Consider the following 24,423-nt stretch of genomic DNA (forward strand, 5'->3'; position numbering starts at 1 on the left):
CTGAACACCTACAAAATATTGTAGCCCTACTACAGTTTCTGTGGAAAAGATATGTTAAGAAGGTGAGACAGTTACCAGGAACTACCAGCATATATAGAGTACTTAAATGGCACAGCGTTTTGAAACTGGTGGCCAAAAGACCTGACTGTTTAAACTACACTCACTTTAATTATACCTCAAGATATTTGTCCTTGGTTAAATAAAATGCATAATTTCACTTGATGCCCCTTTGAAATAAAAGAAAGAACCCTGGTCACTTGTTGATTTATGGGGAAGTATGGTTGGGGAGGGAGTTTGTTGCAGGCTACAATTAGTTTTACATCTTTCAGAGTAACAAAAAATTTTAGCAGCCTGATATTTCTGTAAGGATACATGATAATGGGCATCACTGAAACAGAAATTAGGTAACTGTGTCATCACCAGATATTTTCAGTAGTTCAGATTGGTATACTTTGCCTAAAGCATCTGTGAGGAGCCATCATCATCAGATAACAAAGACTGTTATGTCATTAAAAAGTTACTAGATTGTATTTTCAATCTACACCGGGAACCAAAATCACCATACCAGAGACCTTGTTGAACACACGGGACTTTCCTTGCATAATGTATGAGGTGCCCTCACACATGTTTTAGACAAAAGTTTACATCTTTCTTCAAGACGATCATCAAAGTCTGTTTCACTTAATCTCTTAGTTAGTTATTTAGAGAGGGTGGGTTTCCCCATGCACCGCAACCAGTTTTGATCTATTGTGCTTCTCTATACCCTACCGATAAATGGTGCGTACCATCAGTCTCGCCGAACAAGCGAGTTCGGCCACTTGCTTAGCGGTGTCTATAATGCTTCCCCCATCTATCAGAGGCCTTAGAGACTATTGTTGGGCGGGAAACGTCCTGGAATTTGGCTCAGTGATCCCCTTTGGGGATATGAGGTTCTTTTACGTGCCGTAAAGTTACGACATGGGACACATAGCTTAAAGTCCCTCCTGGAGGACTTATTCCCTGAATTTTTCCACCCTTAAAAATTTGACGACCTCCGCCGGGTATTTGAATCTGCATACCCACTTAATCTCTTTAAACTGATATCTCAATTCTCCTGCACAAGTCGTCTTCAGAAATTCCAACAGATAAGTGAGAATGCCAACCACAGATCTTGCTGATCATTATACCAGTGTTTGTATCATAATAAGTTGCATTTCATATACATCTCATGCGACTTCTGTCCTGTCCTTCCTTGCATGGCCGTTTTTTTAACCAACTCATCTTAAAATCCTCAAAGGCAGACAGATAGGAAAACCCTTAGCACTGTCATCCCACAATCCATGGGATGTCTTTCCATTGCCTCAGTACAGACTAATGGTTAACCAATGTACATTCTACACAATTGGACACAAGCTTAAGTTTATTGAAACAAAACTGAAGTCAGGGTTTTGTTTTTATTTTAGCCTATAAAGCCACAATATAGCGCACTTCTGCTCTTTTAACCATTTCACAAGCAGCTCCTAGTACACTTGTGTCTAAAATGTCTACTGCACCAGCACTTGTTTCTGAGCATTTCAATTATTTTGCATTTGCAAACAACATTAAGGAGAAAAGGAATTTTTCCCCCTGGTAAAATTGAGACAATACTAAGAAAACCAGTAAAAAATGAGATAGTGACAAAATATCTGGTCCGGAGTGTACACCAGTGCCTGAAAACTGTGGGCTGAATGGGTTAAACTGGTGTATTACAACATATCCAAGCAACTGCTTTACACTGATATGAACTAAGTCTATGTTTTATGTGATTGATTCCTCACAAAACAAGCAATACCATTGTGTTAAGGAGTGATGTCTTTACATTGGTATCACTGAGCCAGTTTTGTTCATTCTCAATATTCTTAGTCTGAATACATTTCCATAAAGTGGACAAAATTGTGTGTGAAATTCAACATCTGAAACCATATTTAAGAAAACTGAAAATGACAATTAAAAAATTTGAGTGTTTACACATTTATAATTAAATTACATACCAGTTCAACTTGCAAGTCTAAAAAGAAAAGACAAGCAGTATTTTATTTTGCACCTAAAAGGCATGCCTTTACTGCCAGGCATGCTTCTATCACAGACAAAGGACCAGTCACTGAGATGCTGACCAGCACACAGAACACTAACTGGTGTCTGCAGTGCCATCTGACCTCACCACCATCTGCAAGTTGACTCTCTAGAAAATGTAGGAGCCTTGATATCGCACAACCCTATGGGCCTCCATGGGCCTGTTTCAGGGATAGCTTTACTTTTTATGAGTAATATGCTACAGTGTCCACTGTCAGGTGAGCCAAGATAGTGACTAGGCGACAGAATTGGTGGCCAAGAAACGGGTTCAAGTCCCAGCAGAGTAAGAGATTTCTCCACAACACTTACATCAGTTTTAGAGCACACCCAGCTTCCTTTTCAGTGCTGGGTGCTCCTTTCTGCAGCTGGGACATGACCTAACCACGCACCTCCATCCAGTGTTGAGGTTACAAATGTATGGAGCTATACCTCTAATCACTCATATGTCTGGGACTCTGCCACTTTCCTCTGTTCAGGGTATAGTTGATATACACATTTCAGAACCAGGCATAAGGTGAGAAGGGTTCCTACTCAGTTGGATCCATTAAAAACAATAAGTGCAGAGATCAAGATGAGCTGTTTCTAATGGGCTCAGTTGAATACAATCCTTTCACCCATACACATACACACCCATGCTGGAAACACATCCAGTTTAAAAAATATTAGGTATGCCTCACACAATGGACAGTATCCAACATAATATTCATATAAAGAATTAATCATAGTCACAAATCATTAGAAGCAGACAAGTCATCAGTCTGAATTGACACACAAAAATTAATCAAAAGCAAAGGAAATCTAGCCTCCAGAAGCCTATAATAACCACACAAAATGAGAAAAAGATACAAAATAAAACAATATTAATAATAAAATTCGTTTTGTCTCCTGGGATGTGAAACCGTGTAGTTTGATGGGCAGACAGTTTTTTCTACCCTTAAGAAGGGGGCAGTGAAACGGTGTAGTTTGATGGGCAGACAGTTTTTTCTACCCTTAAGAAGGGGGCAGTGAAACGGTGTAGTTTGATGGGCAGACAGTTTTTTCTACCCTTAAGAAGGGGGCAGTGAAACGGTGTAGTTTGATGGGCAGACAGTTTTTTCTACCCTTAAGAAGGGGGCAGTTGGTTCCTATCCACCAAATGCCATGACATCATATCCCAGAGACCCATAATCTTAATATTCACCAGCATGAGAATCACAAATCTAAGATAAAATCTTTCGCTTGAATGAAGTTTTCATCTGACTTTGGAAAAATAAAATAAAGTTAACAAACACTAACAAGGATTTTGAAGCAATGTGGCCTTATAGATTACTATCTGTTGATACATTTAAAAGAAGCTTTGATCATGTCCAACTCCAAGCAACAGAAACCAGTCACACTTAAATCCAAAGAGGCACGAACAGAGGTCAAACGTACCAGTCTCACGGAACACCCTTTCTCTTGCACTCTGTTTCAGAGTACCTTTCCACAATAATTAAAACATAAAGTAAATTTAAAGCTACAAATCTATTTGACACAGTCCTCTTATTAACTCATCCACGGTAAAAAGTAAAGTTCTCTCTGTGCTTAACTCACATGCCATGAAGATGTAGGGGGGAGTGGAAGTATAGCTTCACATACTTAACCTCTGTACTAGAAGGAGTGCACGGTCACGTTCATGCTCCGGCTGCTTTATCTCTAAAAGAAAGAGCCCCTTTGGTAGGGTGAAGTGAACTCTTGATTTCTTGGCTGGCCAGATCACAGACTATGTGCTATACTGACTCCTAACTTACCTATGGCGAGAATTTAATGAGACTTATGAATAAAAGTCACTTCGTTTCTTATACACGTTTTTGGGGTGTTTGCAGTATTGGCAACAAAAAATTGTTTATTATCTTCGTCATGCAACAATTCATGAACTGATGAACAAATTTTCATGACATCTGGTACTGGGCAGTTTTACTAACATTTGCTGACCCATTCCAATTTTGGCTCAAATCAGATAATGGCCTGAGAAACAGAAAATACAGAAACCCTGATTAAACATTTCTGATATGAATTTTTACATTTCAAATATTATCACACCTCAAGCATAATCAACTTGAATGATGTGTAACTTTCAATTACAATCAAAACGTTGACATAAAGGTCTGACATGGCTCCTATGGATCATGCATTGTTCTCGCTAATGGTGAGGCAATCTCCTCCAACTCTCTTCATTCACAGCATGAATTAAGGTCCAAAGAACCTGTTATGATTCTGGTAGGAAAAAATGAAGTGTTCTTACCAACAAACTTCTAAAAATAAAGAAAGATGGGAGGTCAGGTACTATGGTGGTGATGTTACAGGGTCACCTTGCACAATCCCCATTATTAGGAAAGGTTATAGAGAAAAAGCTTTACATAGCTGTGAAAAATGGACAATATCCCACACCACAGGTGAGAGAAAAACAGTTCACTGATGCTAAATATAATTATCTAACATTTCTCCTCTGGGAATAGGGATATTAATTCTCCTACTGCCATAAGGCTGGTGGCCATTTTTATTTGAAAAACAGTTTATCAGGAGATTCTCAGTCCTTGATTCTACAAGACCAGTGGCCATATTTTAACTCCGGGATAATGGTATTAATACTGAAAGAATGTAATGGTCAGTTAGGTGGACAGCATAGATGCATCACTGTAATACTGTAATGCATGACCCATAAAGACAGGATAATGTAATCATAAAGTGAACTGATCTAAGCTTCAGTGAAAACTTGTAAGTACTTGTCCATAGAGGGCTACTGGTGTCATTTCAATAAATAAAAATGAAGCTAACTTTTATACATGCTATTGTTTGCCTGTATCCCAGATGCTCTCTCAAATTAGGCTGAAGTGCACAGACCCATCAAGTGAATCGTGTGCTACTGATTTAAATAATAAAATAAAGGATTTGAGGTTCTCACAGCAATGGCTATGAAGGTTTCTATTTTCTGGAATATAATAATGCTATGTAGTCCAGTGAAGTCAACTGACATTTCAGAGGAACATCTTCAGGGATGAAAAGTAAGGTGCTGCTGTGCTTACTTTTCAACCTTGAAGATGGAGGCAACAAGTTCCTCTGAAGTGTTGGTTGACTTGCACCAGACTACACAGCATTATACCGCAGAGGACAGAATTTGTGTCAAATAAAGATGCTGGATGAAGGTTACCATATCTACAAACAAGTCACCATGGTAAAAGTATGTTGGGTCACATTTTCATGTGCATAACAAAGAACCAAAGTTCATAAAAATTATGAGTAGCACAAGACACCCAACAAGGAGGGGAGGGGGATACCAAAAGGTTGTCCTTTACACTATACTTAATTATCTTAGATTACTTGTCCACTGTCAGTAGATCAGTCTTATTATAAATCGCCCATATTAGCATAATGTGAGATGGTAATATTGTCATTTCATGTGGAATGGTAACTTCACAATTAGAAAATTTGATTTTTATTCCACAGCTCTTTCCTCAGATCTGTACAGTTTGGTAGAATGGTTGCAACAAACCTGCCATAATATCAGATCAACCATGCTGCTGTTTACTACGTGCCAGACCTAACTGTACATGGAGACAAAATGTGGACTATTTCACTGTCTTTTGTGCCCCATTACCCTACTATACCAATGCCCTGCATGGTCAACGAGTTTTTGATTTCACTGTGAGTGCATACATAAGGCAGTCAGTGTTGTGCCACAATTTTGAGACTGAAAATCAAAAGACATTGCCTAAATGTTTCGAGACTTGCGAAAAGCATTTTATAGCAATCAAGCTAGAATGGCGACACCTGGACAGGAGCTAATCCCCCCTCAGGTGAGGGGGGGATTAGCTCTTATTAAGGGATCCAACAGAGCAGGTGTCTCCCCTCATCTGAGGATGGAAACAGATCCAGTTTCCAAAACATTGTTTTTTCTAGTTCTTAGAATACCACACTATGGGCAAGGTCCAAAAACCCAGTAATTCTGAGTGTCATACACCATCATCAGAACCCTTCAGATTATGGCTAACTTTAAACAGGAAGAACTCCTTCTAATGCCCCAATCTGTGTTAGGCAGAAAAATTGCACATAAGTTATGTGAGAACCTTCACATCTAAAATATTGTCATGTGTTGGGTATATGTCACGCAACAAGTAACTTCACACCATCTTGGATATAGTGAATTTATTCCACTCGCTCTTACATTTACAGTTTAACAATTACTGCCATCTGCAGTATCACAATTAATTCTATTTCCATTCATTCCGGCAAATACTAGACTGCAACTGACTAGTTCCTCCCTCTCAGAGTCAGAGTTACTTTACGACTGGAGGTTTACCGCCAATCAGTTCGTCTTGGCATCAGGCCCATTGAGGCCCATGACCAGAGATTTTTTTTTCCCCAACTGAACTCTTGTGGTAATAGTCCTTATGTAACATCCTCTCTGACAAGAAGATGGGTCTGTCTCTTATGAATACATTCGACCTTTCGTCAAGTGTATATTTTGCACATATAATATGTTATCAAAAACTCTTCCTTTTGCCTTACACACACGTCCTCTGTCAGTACAGGCTATACAGAGCATATCATTCCTAACTTACAGATCTTATGCTACAACGAAAACTTAGTCATTTGAATGGTAATAAGCTTCACCACCTCCAAGTTTAAGCCTCTTATATTTTCTGTGTCTGGCTTCACCTTGTCCTATACCACGAACATGTTCATTATCATGATTTTGTATGATTTCTGCTTGTTGTCTGCACAATTTTGTTATATAATCATAGACATCTGGAAAGTTGAAAGCCGTGTGCAAGTTGCGGACTGGTGTGCACCTCGGAAAACTTCCAATGGTGCACAAAACCTGTTTTGCATGCGCTGCAATTTTAGGCGGTAGGTGTCTGCCGCTAATTCCCAGGCGGGACAAGCGTAAGTCATTACTGATCTGATCAGTGCCTTATAGAGGGATAGTTTAATGTTTGCATTTAAATGCTCACTTCTGAATAGGGAGTAGATTCTAATAAATGTTCTGAAGGCCTTGGCTTCAATCATTTCTATGTGAAGTCTCCGCATAATCCTCTTATCGAAGATTACGCCCAGGTATTTTACATGACTGACGAAGGGGATATTCTGCCCATTCAGTGTAAGATGTGTCTGGGGGGGCGTAAGTCTATGAGAGAAGTAGACTGCCTGAGTTTTATCTTCATTGATTTTTATGTTCCAGTGATCACACCATGTCTCAATAACACTGAGGCCTCGCTGCAGCTTTCTGAGAATATAACCCTCTTTGCGGTCTGTCACATATATACATGTTGTTGTCAGCAAAGAGACCTAGATAGACACCAGGTGTTTGGAGCATATCGTTTATATATAGACTGTACAGTGTGGGGGAGAGAACAGAACCTTGTGGCACACCGCTTGTATTTCCCTTGGTGTAGATATTTCACCTTTGACTGAAACTGAATTTTCTCTGAGAAAGGAAAGAGTTAATAAGCTTGATTAACTTATCGAAAATTGTAATGTAGATAATTTATATAGCAAAGTCAAAGTCACATTGCGACTGATGGTCAGTCAGTCAGTCAGTAAGTCTTGGTGTCGAGCCCCAGGTATTTATTACTGTTTGACAGTTACAGTCTTGTTTTTGTGGGGCACCCTCTCTGATGAGAGGACAGGTCTGTCTTTTGTATATGCTGCTGGTCCTTGCCAGCGTAGTCTTTCTCATGTCCGAGTCCCTATCGACATGCGACCATAATTTCCTACATATCTCAGATTTGAGACTTCCCCTTTCGTCGCCTCCTACGACTCGCAGGGTCACAGTGGAGGTATTTGACCCCGCCTCCACACGGGTAGAATTTATATAGCACTGATGAATACTCCTGTTATGTAGCTTCTGCACTGAGAAAACAGAAAACAGTTACGTGATAGCTTTCACTGTTGCGTGACATTGTGTTTACCGATTGCCTAGCAACAGTCACTGCATGGGCTCCCGTTTTCAAAGGCGTTGCTGGGCAACGCTGAGTAGCAACCAGCATGCTTCGGCTCGGCTCGGAGAAGCACCACATTCCTTACTGTTGTGTAACTTAGAAACCGACCGTTTATCAAGGGTCTGTCTTCATGGTAACTTGTTCCACCTCCCGTTGCCCAGCAACGGTTGGACATGTCACAATATCTTATAAGCCAAAATTAAACTCTGCTGGGTCTTCTTCACTTCTCCCTTATTTGGATGTAAGAACCCCTGTGGTGGAGGGCTGATTGGGTAGCATTTTGAAGTCTCTCTTCATTTACTCCTACCTGTGGGTGTGTCAAATGCTTTGCAATTTATATACAATTACTGTATTAAAGTTGTTAGTGACTCGACCAAAGGCCTAAAACATGTCTGAAAGTGACAAACCTGTTTAACTCAAGGGACAGAGACAGAACCTGTGCTGAATTTTATCAAAAGCCTCAATCCGTGGAAAGAGCTGCCTTGCTTCCTTTTTATACAAATAATCAATAGCAGACTACAATCAGTAATTCCTGCAGTTTAACACAATATTTTTACTTTCACATGTTAAAATTACCATTTCCTAGCAATATTACCATAACATATCTTAACTAGTAAACCTGTCATCACCATTCTATTCTTTGCTATGTATGCTATGCTATTCTAAGGATGTCAAACAATATGAATAATTTGATACAAACCAACTTCTTCCAAAATTCAACATAATTCCTGCTAACATTTTGAAGTTTGAAATTCATCTAATATTTAAAAACCCATTTCCTGCCACCCAGAAGATACTTTCTTCATTAAAACACACTAATGTGTGGGCAAAATGCAGAGCTACTGGGGTGTTAAAGCAGGTAATACTCGTACATATAGTAATCACTAGGCCTTATGAAGTACAAGCATAATAAATGTTAATAATTGGTCATTTATTGTACTCAAAATAACGGGGAAAAAGCATATTTCCTGTATCTACATATGTACATGTTTCACATTTGATCTCCAGAGTTTCAATTAAAAAATAGGGGTGTGTAGACATATCCTTTTGTTAAAGTACAGGGTGGGGCACAGAAACTTCCTTTTTGTGAAGATGCATTGTGACAGGAGGGGAGGTCGAAGAAAAGTGGGGAGAGGCTCAACGAACGCAGCAGTCATGGAAGTTTCTGTCTAATACCCCTCTGTAGGAAATATGAGGTGGACGAGTGAGCAGCATGCGTTTGCTGTCGAAGACTATTTTTCAAACAACCATTCCTACATGGCGGTGCAGCATGCGTTCCGTACTCACTTCGGAATTAAGCCCAGAGGTTCGGTTCCCGCCCGGAAATCATTTGTTTTGTGGGCAGAGAACTTTAGGACAACTGGGAGTGTGGTGAAAAATCATCAGGACGACAACGGACTGTTACGACACCACAAAATGTGGAGGCAGTTCGACAGTCGATTTTGAGATCTTTTTCGAACCAGCTCTTGAAGAAATGTCTGGTTCCACAGCTCACACAGCCCGAGCTTCGATGACAGTTTTGAGGGCAAAATTCCCTGGACAGCTCATCTCGCTTCGAGGTGACATCCCGTGGGCAGCGCACTCACCTGATCTAACGCCTTGTGATTTCTTTTATGGGGATACCTCAAGGCAGAGGTTTTTAAACATCGCCCCACAAACCTGCTTCAGCTGAAGAATGTTATTCGGCAGGAAGTAGCCCAAATTCTGGTGCACATGTTGGAACGTGCAGAGGGGAACTTCAGAAAACGGTTGCATCAGTGCATAGAGAATGGTGGTCACCACCTTCAAGATATTTTGTTTAAAACTACATGATTTAAAACTTTAAAGTATGTTCTTTCATTAGCTAAACATAAATTTTGTCTATCAGCAATAATTTTTCTTTTATTCACCTTCAAAAAAAGGAAGTTTCTGTGCCCCACCCTGTACTTTACTGACCCCATTAGATTGTAACAAATGTTATGACCATACACAAGTTGCAAAAATTGAAACACTTTCTTCTGCATATTCAACCAATTTTAGCTTGCAAACACATGCCACATTCACCACTGCAGCTGGAGATGACAAGAAAAGATTCTGAAAATAACTAGTGCCAGAAATAAATAAGTGAGCTAAATAGCTCAGTATAGTGACTAGGCTATGGGCTTGAAGACTGAAGCAGCAAAGATTTTTCTGTTCACTACCATGCCCAGACCAGCTCTGGGGTTCACCCAGCTTTTCACCCAAGGGTAAAGTGGCCACAACTCACCTCCATCTAGTGCCATGGGTTGAGAAAGACTGACGGTACACCTCCACATGAAAGCCAAGGCTCAGAGTGGCTTCTATTGCCAATCACTCCAATAATGAACAAAGTGGTTGTGGCCTAATTAATGTACTATCCTGGAATTTGCTTCAGAAGTTTCAGGGAAATCATGAAGTACCTGTCATGACAGTAGGTGCCCACTGGGTGCCTCCCAGTCAGACTTACCACGTGAGTCAACTCACTTCATCAAAGTGGCGCTGGGGCAGGTTTTCTCTGAGTACTTCGGTTTCCCCTGCCAATCTTCATTCCACCAGATTCTCCATCATCATAATCACCCGGGGCAGGCTACAATAGGCCAATAAGTGGCCGCCGTGCCGAGTGGACCCAGTTGGACTCCACCCCCCACTAACTCACTTCATACACTGACTATAACAGGGGCAAAAATGCATTGCAGAGGGTGTGACCTATATGCACATATACAGAGTGTCCCAAGAGGAAAGGTCAATGGGTCGTCATAGTATCGGTTATTCTAAGCAAAAAAGGGTATATGTATATGTGTCCCATTCTCCAGGTTTCTCTAGAAAGTTGGTAGCTACTCATGAAACCACATGGTGGCATAAACCAGAAGATGGTTATCTAATGCTTACGGCCATCAGAACACCAAATCTTACATAAATATGATGGTTCTTTCTTTTTGTAATTGGTTGAAGCAGGCATTTCCAATTAAAAGCTTACTGACCTCTATGGTCTGCATCCATCTACCATGATGGCCAAGAAGGGTGTACCTCTTGTAGCTAGAAACTTGTGAAATAGTACAAGGAATGTAATATCAAAAACTGTATCATTTGACATCCTCAGCTTTCTTAGGGTCTGAAAATGAAATTAACAATTTGGCAACACAAAGTATCTGACAAAACTAGAACTGTACTTCACACTCAAAGATGGGCTGCTGAAACTGAGATTCTTTCTGGCAATGCACTTCACTTACAGTTTCTAGTTATTGTTATCAGAAAGGCAGAGAGAGTTGAGCATTTCATCGTACTCCTGCATGCTCGTTTCAAAGGCTTCTAACGTTTTACTGATATCCCCAACTTGTTCAGCCAACGTTGGCTGCTCGGAGAAGGTCTTCAGTTGCGGCGCACTTTGGCATTCCCGGTAAAATGCACCAAGCTCACTGTTGGAATTGCCTCCAGCAAACGGTGTTTTCTGTAAAGAAATGTAAGGTTCTCTAAGTAACCATTTCATTAGAAGTGCCTATTGCAGTCAACTCTGATGAGGTTAATCCTATCCAAATGTTTTTACTTCTGGCAATATTTCTGATAGCTACAGATTAAGTCATGCAAATATTAAGAAAAAATACTTTTTGGGGGAAAAAATAGAACTCCTGTAATCTGTTGCCCTATATGCAAATTACTACACATCATCTATTATGAGAATCAGACTGCATCTTCATTAGTAACACAGCCTGTTGTATCTCTATAACATTGTTAGATTCTATTTTCAGGACTTCTGGCATTTGTACACTGGTATGAAACCCAAACACACACATGAGATTGCCTACACAAGGTGACATATCCTAGTTTGTAGCACAGATGGACTTCAGAAGAGATGTCAAAGGATTCAAACTGCAATAACATAATGTCACGCATATTTGTGACTATAGATGGCGCTTGGATTGGTGAATAGATTTACTGACCACTCGCAGGTTGCGACTACAGACAACTATAACACTATTGCTGATTTCCACCCTACAAATCACTTCACACTAACTCTTTTCAGTCTTTTGCCAGTCTTTACATGGTGACAGCTCTCCATAATGACTATTCCTCTGCAATGTCTTCCTGGTAACAAATCTTAGCAATGGAGATTCTTCACCTTCTGTTGTGCACTGGTTAATACTGCAACTGAACCGTCCACTACACTGCACTCACTTCCTGAACAGAACATGGTTGGTGAGTCACACAGCCTTGGAGCAGACCCACAGAGAACACTGCCTGCATCACCTCTTCTGTTGTTGTGTGATGTCACCATGAATGCATATGCTGTGGGCACCACATAGCAACGGCTGTACATGTCACATATCATGACACCTTCTCTATTGTCGTGTGCAGGCATTACCTAGCAATGGCTGATGTTTACAGTCACCTCTCAGCACTGGGTCTATACGCTACAACACAACTCAGCAAGTGATCATTATGTGAAGGTAGGTATATCTATAAAGTTGGTAGCCATGGCATGGGGTCTTCTAACAGTGAAAAACTGTGATTGTGAAGCCTTCAGACAGATGACAGGACAGGATTATGATGAAGCACCTGCCACATCTCCATCCTTCTTCCCAGTTCTAAGGCTACCAGCAACTGGCCTAATAAGGGTACCACCACACAGATACCTTCCAGTCTTAGGACACCACCTCAAGTTAAAGGCAGATTAATATACAATAAAAGAATATAACACAGCTCACAGGAAATCACATTCTCAAGGCAGGGACTATGAACAGCACTGTTTTCTGGGTTGTAAAGCTGTGCAGTTCAGACAGAGCCTCCTTCTGCCAGTTTCTTGTTCTGGCTTACTCTTTCACCCTCAAGATTGAGACAGTACGTTCCTCTGAAATGTTGGGCTGTCTCCTAACTACACACCATTACGACCCAGAACACAGTACATGCTTCATAACACATTTTAAGAAAATTCAAGGTATCAGGATTTTATGAAACCATGAAGCCCCAATGAACAGCCATCCATCATCAAATATTCAGCCTCAAAGCATTCTTCTCCGGATAAAGTTTATATCTGTGATTATTGAGCATCTGAAATCTCTCCATCACCTAGCATTTTGAGCGAACACAATTTTTCGGACACTAGATGTTTCCATCCTGTTCTGCCAGTCAACCCACAGCAGAGGAAGTTAAGCAACTTTATGCTTGGTAGCACTTGGATGGGTGACCAGTCGGGAACACCAGTTGCTGATGGTTCTTTGGTGTACTTGGTGATACTGAAAAGGGCCATTTTGTAATTTCCCTTGTCCACTGTTCCTACTGACTCAGACTGTGCACCAGCCCTACCCTATCTGCCATGGGTTTGTATGTATGCAAACATTCAGCCTACTCACTCTGAACTTGAAGGTGGAGACAGCAGCAGATATTAGCTAAATGTTGGTAATGTTGTCTATGTGTGCACAGGGCAGTGACCCAACAGGAGAATCCATGCGATCAATTCTCACGTCCACATGCCTGATGCATACCCTTGTGGGGCTCTTATGTGTAGTCTTGTCATTACTCCGATGACAACCCACTTCTTCAGAACAGTTTGTTGGTCCTGAAAAGGACCGTGGTTGATGAGATGCTTGACCGGTGAGGTAGCGCGGTGCGCGCCGGTAGGGAGAAAGGCTAGTTACGGTGAACGGACTGGCCGCAGTGCGGCCGTGGCTGGAGGTTGCTTGGTTGCCGTGCGGCAGCGTGAGTTGGAGGTTGCTTGATCGCAGCGCGGCGGCTGCTGGTGAAAGGCTAGTCGTTGAGCGCGGTCGTAGGAGTTATGAAGCAGTGGCTATGCCAGATGCCCAGTGGGTCGGACAGTAACACGACCACCGGCGAGTCCAGGCGCGGTGCCCCAGTGAGTCGGGTGTGAGAGAGCCGGAGGGCCAAGGCAGTCATGCCTGGCGCAGACTGCCGATGCCTCCGAAGACCGAGCGCTGGCGACGAAGCCTGCTGGCTGGTGTTGCTTGATCATAGACTGAAGTCGACTGATAACTCGCCGTTGGAGCTGCCCATTTTTATACACTGCTCGGTGGGCGGAGCGAAACTCAAAATTGAGGAGGAAGAATTGATTGGCTAGCACGCGTAATGATGTAGATGCGGGCTAGCAGGGAGCACAGTATAAATACAAACGTTTGAAGCAATCTGATTGGTTAGCGCGCGTGATGGTGAAAAGTGATGTGAAGAGCGAGCGTTGCAGAAATGCGTGATAATGTGGGATGTTCCCACACCCTCACTAGCTCAGTGACACACTGCCTACCTGCTACACACAGGTGATACTATGGCTTCACTGCAAGACAGTTCATACTTGAAGAGATCATTACATGCTAGTAAAATACAGGAAACTTCTGAATTGCTCTCAGAAGACACCTGAGGTTTGTAGCACCTTTGTTACTAGCTTATCGTGGTGAGGGGGTTCGAGTATGCCAAGGACCCTGAGAGCTATACCAGCGGTAGCGTAGCTACTGGCAGGGCCTCCCTTGCTGGACAGGTCAAAGGGTAGGCAGCAGACGAAGAGAGACACCGAAAACTGATGTCGGAAGCAGCGTCATCAGCAGCGACTTGAAGCACAGAGCAAATGATGCTCGAGATAGTTCAAGTTCGTATAGCAACAGGCGTGACCAGAGTGGTTTGAACGGCTGTTGTACTGCGATGTGGAAAGCAAATGGAAAAACTACCACATTATCACTTTTCCTGGATAGTCTCTTTTCAAAAACAGAAGATCGCATTAAGTGGAGAAACTGTTTTGGAAGAGACTGTGGACCTGTCGTCTGACAGATTACTGATGATGATGATGAAGCTAAGGTATCCATGTAACATGCTGTGGAGGCCTATAGGTTTGTGAGACATCAAGGCTCCCACATTTTCTAGATAATCGGCTCACAGATGGCAGTGATGTTGTCAGCCTTGTGCACCAGCTGCTCTTTAGTCCCAGGAAGGTTTGATGACTCCTTACAATAAGCTACTTAGCCCATACTTATCACATCCCATTTAAACTAACATTTCAGCATAAATTCTGATTTAACTGTAAGATTACCACATTCAGTAGATATTTTATATTTATGTTACTAGCATAAGACCCAACAGAATATCAGCTGAAATTTGGTAAAATCAAATTACATCAAAAACACCTAAGCTCAGTAACTTAAAAAGCTCCGCAAAGTTGGCTGCTTTTATATGACAATACTAAGTTTGATAAAATAACAATATGAACCAGCTGTTGCTGTTATCTAGAGGAAATTTTTTCAGCAAAAGTTGAATATAAGAATAACTGTCAGCCATATCAAATTGTAACCGATTACTAGTGGACTTGAATGTGTGAGGCCCTGGAGGGGAGGTGCCTACGTGACGATAGCACGGCATTATTTCGTATGTGCAGTTTTATAGCTGGAGAGTGGACGGTGGATCCCCGGATTGATGTGGGGAATGATGTCATCTAGGGTGTGGTGCTGGGAAGGCCCTTAGGTCTGTTAGCGTCGCCAAGCCAGTGGTAGGCAAGACTTGATAAGATACACTCCTCGTGAGTGGAGGCACTGGCTATTTTCCTCATAGAATCGCCTTTGTAGGCGGGACAGTGCCAATGTAACTACTATAAATAGTGAGTGATGTATAATTAAAAATGACAGATTAGTGATTGTGACAAAGAATAGGTAAATTAAACCTAAGGTTGTAAAGCCAAGGGTTCGTTGTGTTGAAGTTTCTTCGAAGAAAGACCTGTTATCGACCTGAGAAAGAGATCCATGCCTACCATTATCCTAAATCCAACCTGGTTACTTCTGTAACCAAATTGCAAGGAAAACTATCTAAAAGTAGCAGAGTACGAGAAAGGGTAAAGGTGGACGGAGCGGCAAGCAGGAGTAGCCATAGCAGCTACGAGGAGGAAAGGAGCGGCCGGAGCAACAACGATGAGTAGATAGAAGAGGGATGCTTGTAAAATCTCTCTTCCCCCAAATGGCAACAGAGCATCACAATGGCCAGTGTCTAGTTTACCACTAAACAATAGAAAGACACACTCTCACTCACAACTTCATGAATGACATAACATCTTGTAGCTGAGTGATTTGATCTCTACAGGTATGAAATAAACATCATCACACAATAAATTTCACTACATAAGAGGTATTATTTCAGCATCAACATATACTCCACTTCCTTGCCACATACAGTTAGCAATGTCCCCTTGCATCAATACACTGCTGCACATTATTCTGAACAATGTCAGATGTAACAAACGAGCAGAACATTCGAAATAAACAATTCCCACTTCTAAGTACAGTTTGCACAGACACTCCTCTGATCCATTCTTATATATATTAAATCACGATTTCACTGATTATGAATGTTGTCAATAGTGGAAATCTGTTTCCAGCAAGGTTTAAGCCTGCAGTGCCAAGAGTAGCACAGGTATCTCTCACTGCCATTTGGTGGTCATATCTGTAACTCTTAACAACTCTACTGCTACGTAATGACAAGTTGAAAACAGAACTACAACAGAATGGGAGGCCTTCAACTTTTACATACATAAATGAATTCTGTACCAAGACAGATTTACATTAATTAATGTGGTCATCAAACAGAATGTGGGATCATATGAACTGTGCCATTTCAAGCAGACTGATGGTTTGTATGACAACATTCTTCTGCTAAAAAGCTTTGTTAACATATCATTCAGCAGAAAAACATGATAAATTACATGCTTTTCAGACCAATCAGGATGTATCAATATTACACAGAAAGAAACCCTGAAAGGGCACACAAGACAATTACTGCATGGAAGAGAAATGCAGGTCTACAGGAAAAGAGGGATAGAGACAGCAGGAATGAGGTTTTAAAGAACACATATAGTATATGATAAAGGTAAAGCTGTCCCTGTGCTCAATTACTTAAACATCACACTAAGAAGCTGTATAACAAACTGGAAGTACATAGCCACGCATTCTTAACTATGGCATTAAATGGAGGTGAGTGGTCAGCTTCATACCCCCGCTACTTTACAATAGGGAAAGAGGCCCCAGCACCCAATGAATAGGAGGCTGCATGGGTCCCAGTGCCGGTCTGGATGCCGTGGTGGAGAGAAAAATCTCGTCCCTGCCAGGATTCAAACCCCTAACTTCTCAGGTATCCAGTCCACACCCCATCACTGTACTGACTGAAGTATCCCAGCTCCTATGGCATATGATGGATGGGATAAATTGTGAAACGAAAATATGGGAACAGAATTTAAAGGTAACAAGATCAGCAAATTAAGCAAGTATAAAATACAAATTAAATTGGTTGTCTCATTCAGTTATGATGTATGAAGATGGAATACCAAATAAAGTATTAAAATATAACTGGGTACGAAGGGGAAGTAATGAAAACCAAGAGAAGATGGATAGATGAAGCTGGAACAGGCTATAGACCTAATCTGTAGCAGAGGAGAAAAAATTTACTAGTCACAATGGTCAGTGAATAAACTACAAAGGCCAGTGAGATGAAATTACAGAGATAGGTGTCAATGAATACAACCTATTTCAAATTTAATCAGGAAACTCTGACAAAAATCCAGGGCGACAAGTGTAAGGTATGGAAACCTTTGATCAGAAAGGATTCTTTGCATTGACTACACAAAGTAATAAACTGTACAGGAAATGAGAGGGACAGGATTACTAGAAAGAACAGTTAGAAAAACAAGAGGCAAAATTAAAAGTTAACTTTTGGGCCGTTCATGTGGCAGCAGGACATATGTGTGTTACTTAGTCATAAACCCTAGGGCCGCGCCATAGCTCAAGCGGCTAGTCGCTGGCTTCCCACCGCAGTGGACCGGGTTCGATCCCGGGTCTGATCAAGTGGGATTTGTGGTGGAGGAAATGGTGCTGGGGCGGGTTTTCTCCAAGTACTTCGGTTTACCCTGCCAATCTTCATTCCACCAAATTCTCCATCATCATAATCACCCGGGGCAGACTACAATATGCCAATCAATGGCTGCCGTGCCGAGTGGACCCAGTTGGACTCCACCCCCCACTAAGTGAATTAGTCATAATCCTAATGGTTTGACTTCCCACAGAAAGCAATGGAAACTGACAAATTCAGCTCTGAATAGAATGCAATGCAAGCATGAATGCTTCGGATGCAGTTCAAGGTGTGTACCACAAGGATCAGGTCAGGCAAACAGCTAATCACCTGTGTTACAGTAAGGGACTGTTCTATTTAAATTATAATATACACCCAACTACCTTATAAAGCAGAGAAGGCACATGAAGAATTAAAAATCATGAATAATCCATGTTTCTGATGTGATCAGATAACAGCGATTGTCAATTACAGACATGTGAAAATGAGTGCATAGCATTCACTTTGTTCAATTATCCTCAGTGCTGTAAACTTTATCGAAAATATACAGTGAACATAAAGCGAATAATTCATTTATCTCTACAGTGCTTCTCCAAAAACATTTTTGTTCAAACTTACACCAAGATATGTGGAGAAAAGCACACATACTCCTGCGCAAAACCCACTGACTGGCCTTGTCACTTGCTTATAACACCTCAGCGCAGAACATGTAGAAACACCCTGTTTCCATTGCTGTACTCCAGCTGTTACATTATTAGGAATGTGCTGCCTAGCACCAGGAACATGTTCACTGAACTGATGCCCAGAAACACTTGCTGTTCACAGAGTCACCGCTTAGCAACAGGTATATACACCACTATATGTTGGGTAGGACATGAGGTCACAAATGACTTATGATTTACACAATATTAAAATATATATAATTGTATAAAAAACACACTTGTTTGATAAAGAGAAGGGCTGAAGAATATGTTCATTTGACCCCCTAACCATTTTGACTGGTAGTTCTCAAAGTAACATCTCACGTGAAAGTCTTTTCTTATACCTTGTTTCATTTTTGATCAATCAGACTGTATCCCATTACTGTTCTTGAAGTGCACATTTCTACTACTTTCATTCTATTAATATTCTGCCTTGTTAAAGTCTGACATTCAGATCCAGAGAGTAAAAGCAGTATCACCATTACATTCCCAAACCTAAGTACAGTCTTAAATTTTTCTAGTAATTAACCTTATTGTCCAGGAATAGAGTAACTACAGGGGTTGTGGCCACTTTAATTTGAGAGTAACAGTTTACTGTGGCCGGTCATGGTAGCCAAGCGGTCTAAGGCATGCACTGTCTTTGCTCGCTCGGAAGCCAGGATCATGGGTTCAAATCCCACTTAGGGCATGGATGTTTCTGTGCGTTTTTCTGTGTTTGTCTACAGGTAGAGGCCTTGCGACGAGCTGATCACTCGCCCAAGGAGTCCTACCGTATGTGTAAGATCTAGAAAAACCGAAGTGAACGGAGTTCATGGAGGTAGGCCTAGGCCCACTGGGGCTGTAGTGCCAAGGAAAAAAAACAGTTTACTGTAGGGGAATGGGTGAATCCAAATATCCTATTGCCACCTGAAAGTGAAAAACAAAATTTAACTGGTTCTTTTTTTATGTAAGTGTGGGAATGAAGTGGTTAGCATTCCAAATCCCATGCGTGTTATTGCATGAACAAATTATTACCAAGTCTACCATAATGAAGTCCTCGTTGGTAGACACCACAGAACAGCTTGACCGCCGAGAATCACAGTGGGGGGTAACGTTGCCGTTCCCATCATCCTCTGCCTCAGTTCCTCCTCCTGTCTCGACTGGAGGTTCAGTTGGCTGGACAGATGGTTGGGGAGGTGACTGCTGTCGAGGGGTGAGGAGGCTGCTGAATGGCACATTCGGCAAGTCCAAGTCTGGCTCCAGAGGAATCTGCGGCTGCCTACAGCTGTCAGCAAATGCCCCCACCTTGATGGTGTCACTCAGAGACACGCTGTTATCTTCACTGACAAGTCAAATGAGTAATCATTAACACAAGTTTCTAGTCTTGAAATCAACATTTGTCGAAGGAATAGTTCTATGACATTTTCATGACAGGTTTACCTACCAAAGAATTTTCCTTATTCATCTTCTAGCAGAAATATAATCTGTAATAAAATTAATTTATCGAGCCTTCTTTTTTCCTGCGTAAACCAATGAAGCGCGGGAGGCTCTCTTCGGTGGAGATGTGGAGGGGACATTCATGTGCAGTCGTGAATTTTTTCCCGCCTGCAGAAAGCGTCAGTCGCTGACAGTCGGCCTATGAGTGAAGACGTGTAGTGAGCGCTCGTTGGATTCCAGTAAGGTGTAAAATGACGGAACAACATGAGCAGCGATATTGCATCAAATTTTGCCAAAAGCTTGGTGATATCCAAGTGGAAACCATTCGCAAGATTCAACAGGCTTTCAGGGACGATGCCATGAGCAACTCACGGATAAAGGAGTGGTACAACCGCTTCAAAGATGGTCGCACATCAGTGGACAGCGAACCGCGTTCAGGCAGACCCTCAACAAGCCGAAATGAGAATGTAATTGAGCAAGTGCGAACTTTGGTCATGGAGGACCGTCGTATCACAAGCCGAGAACTTGCAAACGAGATAGGGGTAAGCATTGGATCGGTACATTCAATTTTGACCGAGGATTTGGGCATGAGAAGAGTGTCCACGAAATTCGTACCGAAACTGCGCATCTCATTCAGACTTTCGTCGCCAAACACAACCTCCCTGTGGTTTGTCAGGCTCCCTGTGATTTTTGGCTATTTCCCAAGCTGAAAATGCCGCTGAAAGGAACCCAATTTGAGTCAAGAGAAGACATCATGTGGAATGCGACGGCCCGGCTGATCACCATTCCAAAGACGTGTTCCAGAAGTGTTTCCAACAATGGCGGAAGCGCTGGGAGAAGTGTGTGCATTACCAAGGAGACTACTTTGAAGGGGATTAGGGTTTTGTACCTCCAAATCAATAAATGTATTTCTGCTGACCAAAGGTTCGAAGCTTTTTGAACACACTATGTATCAATAATTTCATACCCATATACCATTGATCATGACACTGCAATCCTCCAACCCTTCTTGTATGCTCAAACAAATAAATGTAAACTACAAAAAAAATGTAAAGCTATCCAGGCTATGGAGGCCCATAGGGTTGTGACATATCAAAGCTCAAATATTTTCCAGACAATTGGCTCACAGATGGCAGTCAGGCTGTCAGTCTTACACGCCGGCCACCCGTTGCGCCCAGGAAGATTCCTGGTACTAATTTCTGATAGAGGCTGAGTCAACTCCAGGGCCATAGCAAAGCTGGATGAATTAGGTCAAATGAAAAATCCAGTGACCTCAGTGGGCATCAAACCCACGACCTCCTGGCTTGTAGCACAGTGCCTCAACCAACTATGCTACTGCATGAGCCAAGTAAACTGCAAACAATTCTATGAATCTTCAAAACTTCAAAAGGATAGTAGCTACAATCCTTATCAGTTACACAGACTGCTGTCCTTTCAGATGTGAAGCTGTACAGTCTGGCAGAAAGTTACCAACATTTCAGAGGAGCCTACTGTCTCCATCTTCAAGGTAAAAGACCAAGCTGGGCATGAAAAACATGAGTATGGATAGAGGGGAAGGGAAGGCCAGGTCTAGGGCTGCCCTGGCCATGGATCTCACTTTCCCTACATCAAATCACAAGAGAACTGTAATCTTCACAGTCAGTGCAGTGAAAGTCTCAAATTTCACACTATCATTTACTGCCATTGAACTGAAAGTAAACACAAATTTTCCACAAACAACAAACACCATAACACCAATTATAATCACCTGTAAAAACTGAATAGTTGCACATATTGGTGCCTGCCTACCTGCGCCAGCTGCACACACTGCAACAGTACGCACCGCAAATATATTCTCCGAACCAACATAATTTGCAGTCTCTTCACATGACTTGATTAAACAGTAATCATCTTGCAACATCACGGTGTTTACAGAATGCTTATTTGTTTTAAGTTTCGTTTTCCTCTGTTCCTGCTTTAACTCATCAGAAATATCTTTCATTTCTCACAACACCAAACATGCCAACTGTGTAATAGCTATCAGCTACTGACATCTATCAAGAACTAAATTAACTAGAAACTTTCAAATCTTGTTATGTTATAGGAACTCAGTTCCTGCACTTCTGCTTGCCAGCATGGGAGCCACAGAAACATGAAACCACCTCTCCACCACTAATACATTGTAATGGTTCCATGCACCATCTCTAACCGTACAAAAACCACAGAAGCAGGCATTTTATTTCACAAAACAACTGGCTTACCTCTGCTGATAACGTAAGTGTCTTGGACTGAGGTCGGGATGGAAGTGGTCACTCTTCAGCATGATAGAATTATCCTTGCAGGTGCTCTGCGGTGAGATAGTCATCTTTGTGCGGTAGGACACCGACAGATGCAGTGTCCCCACTGGGGTACACAGCTGCCCTACTCTCACTTGGTTATAGCCCTCTCCTAGAGATCAACAAACACATGATGATGAATCATTTCTGCAGTTTTAAGTCCTCTCAGCAAACTATGACACTTATGCAATTACATCATGTAAACATAACTCAACATGTGATATACCTGTGCCCTATTTACTTCTACAACAATAAAGCACAGTGGCAATTTAACATTTGGAAAGGTAATTAATAGGTAGTAGCATCAGAAACAAGCAGAATGAGTAACTGATACTAAGTGTTGTTTATCAAAATGATTTGAGGTTCTCATGATGGTGATTATTAAGATTACTGCCTTCTGTGATGTGTCCTTACCATTACATTGAAGGCAACAGGCCCTCCACAACTACAGTAATGATCTACCAGACTTCAAAGCATCACATTCCAAAAGACAGCAATCTTAAAGCCATGTAATTGTCTTCTAATGGGATGCTATTTCAGTACTACTGCAAAACAAAATTGTGACTACTGAAATTGCCATCTGCCAGCTATTGACACTGTAGTCTTATGGGCGAATACCATCATTTCAGAGCAATATGTTGCCCATCTTCAGCATTGAAGTGTGTAAGATGAAGACTCAGTGGGATTATATATGCTGGATACGAGGAACATGACCTTTCAAACCCACAGAAGGGGGTAAGAACATGCAGAGCAATAGGAATGGTGGGCAAGGAACCAGCCCTCTGAAGAGTCACATTAGTGCTTCTTACAGGAAGGACCCCCTCCTGCAGGTTTGAGTAACCACTGTCCTCGTAACCAGTGCATATAAGCCAAGTGATTCTCATTCTATGCAATTCAACGTGGCACGATCCTCTAAAACATCGATATCCACTCACGAGACTAAGGTGCTACAACCCAGGACACCATAATCTGAACCATTATAACTGTTAAAAGCTCAAAACTTACAAAACTGTAATTGGATAGAAAGTGATTCATGTGTGGATCACACTACTTAAAGCAAAAAGTTTCCTAAACATTTCCTTACACATTATCTTACCGAGGTTGTGTAACTGAGGCTCCCCCATATAGATACGGTAGCAGATGACATAAGAATCTGGTCCCTGGCGCCGTGACAGTTTGTAGGCTGGTGTGACTCTTGTTACAGACACAAGAGACTTGAGAAGAATGCCCATCCTGTTGTAGACAGTGTATGTGACACGGACTGATGGGTCACACTGCTCAGGAAGAACACCCAGGCACCATGTCTCCAACATCATTGTGTCACCCTCCACTGTGCGCAGTGATATTTCCACACAAAGGGGTAAGCGGGCTGTCACCACCTCACCACAAAGAGCCCTTTTTGCTTCTGCAAGAACCTCTGGTAGGTCACGAATTGCAAGGTTGAACTGCCAAACACACACCATACACAAATGTTACTTAAAATTTCAGGATTGCTGGTGTAAAAATTTTTTGGATGAAATGCTAATTTAGATAAATGTGTGGTTATGAAAATAAGCTACAGGTCAGGAGACATGGAAATGATAAAATGAAATAATCAATGCGAAGGTAAAAGGTAAAGTTGTCCATGTGCTTAACTAATTAAACACTATGCCATGAAGACATACGGGGGAGAGGATGTACAGACCCATGTTTTCTTGACATCAGCACTAGTTGGAGGTGGGGGTCACCTTCATACACCAGTCGCTTTACCCCTGGGGAAAGAGCTCCCAGTACCCATTCGATAGGAGGTTGGGCAGGCCCCTAGTCTGGATGACATGGAGGACTGAAAATTCTTGCCCCCACTGGGGATCAAACTCCAACCCCTTGGTCATCCAGCCCCATAACCAGTCACTATATCGACTGCGCTATCTTGGCTCCGTAATAATCGAGCAATAAATAAAATGGAGTATCTTGAAATTTTGCAATAAAAATAGAGACAACTCAAGAATATTTACATTTAGGTGTGTGGCTCATTTAATTATGCTGTCAGTAACTCAGCCTGTATAGTATCATGACAGAATGATTGGAAATTACTGAGCTGGAAAGGATGTTGGGAGGACTACACATGGCATAATTTGAGAT

General features: G+C 41.8%; 1 protein-coding gene across 1 annotated transcript; it reads right to left on the minus strand.

Moving 5' to 3' along the window:
- Positions 1–10,624: 10,624 nt before the first annotated feature.
- Positions 10,625–23,747, minus strand: LOC111872969 (autophagy-related protein 13 homolog; the record flags this gene model as incomplete). Its single annotated transcript, XM_023867299.2, has 4 exons — positions 10,625–11,496; positions 19,586–19,892; positions 22,228–22,414; positions 23,399–23,747. Coding segments are annotated over 4 exons (1,056 nt in total), but the record flags the coding sequence as incomplete, so codon positions are not given.
- Positions 23,748–24,423: the final 676 nt, after the last annotated feature.

The sequence above is a fragment of the Cryptotermes secundus genome, unplaced genomic scaffold, assembly GCF_002891405.2.
Source record: "Cryptotermes secundus unplaced genomic scaffold, Csec_1.0 scaffold1227, whole genome shotgun sequence".
In the NCBI taxonomy this organism is placed as follows: Eukaryota; Metazoa; Arthropoda; class Insecta; order Blattodea; family Kalotermitidae; genus Cryptotermes; species Cryptotermes secundus.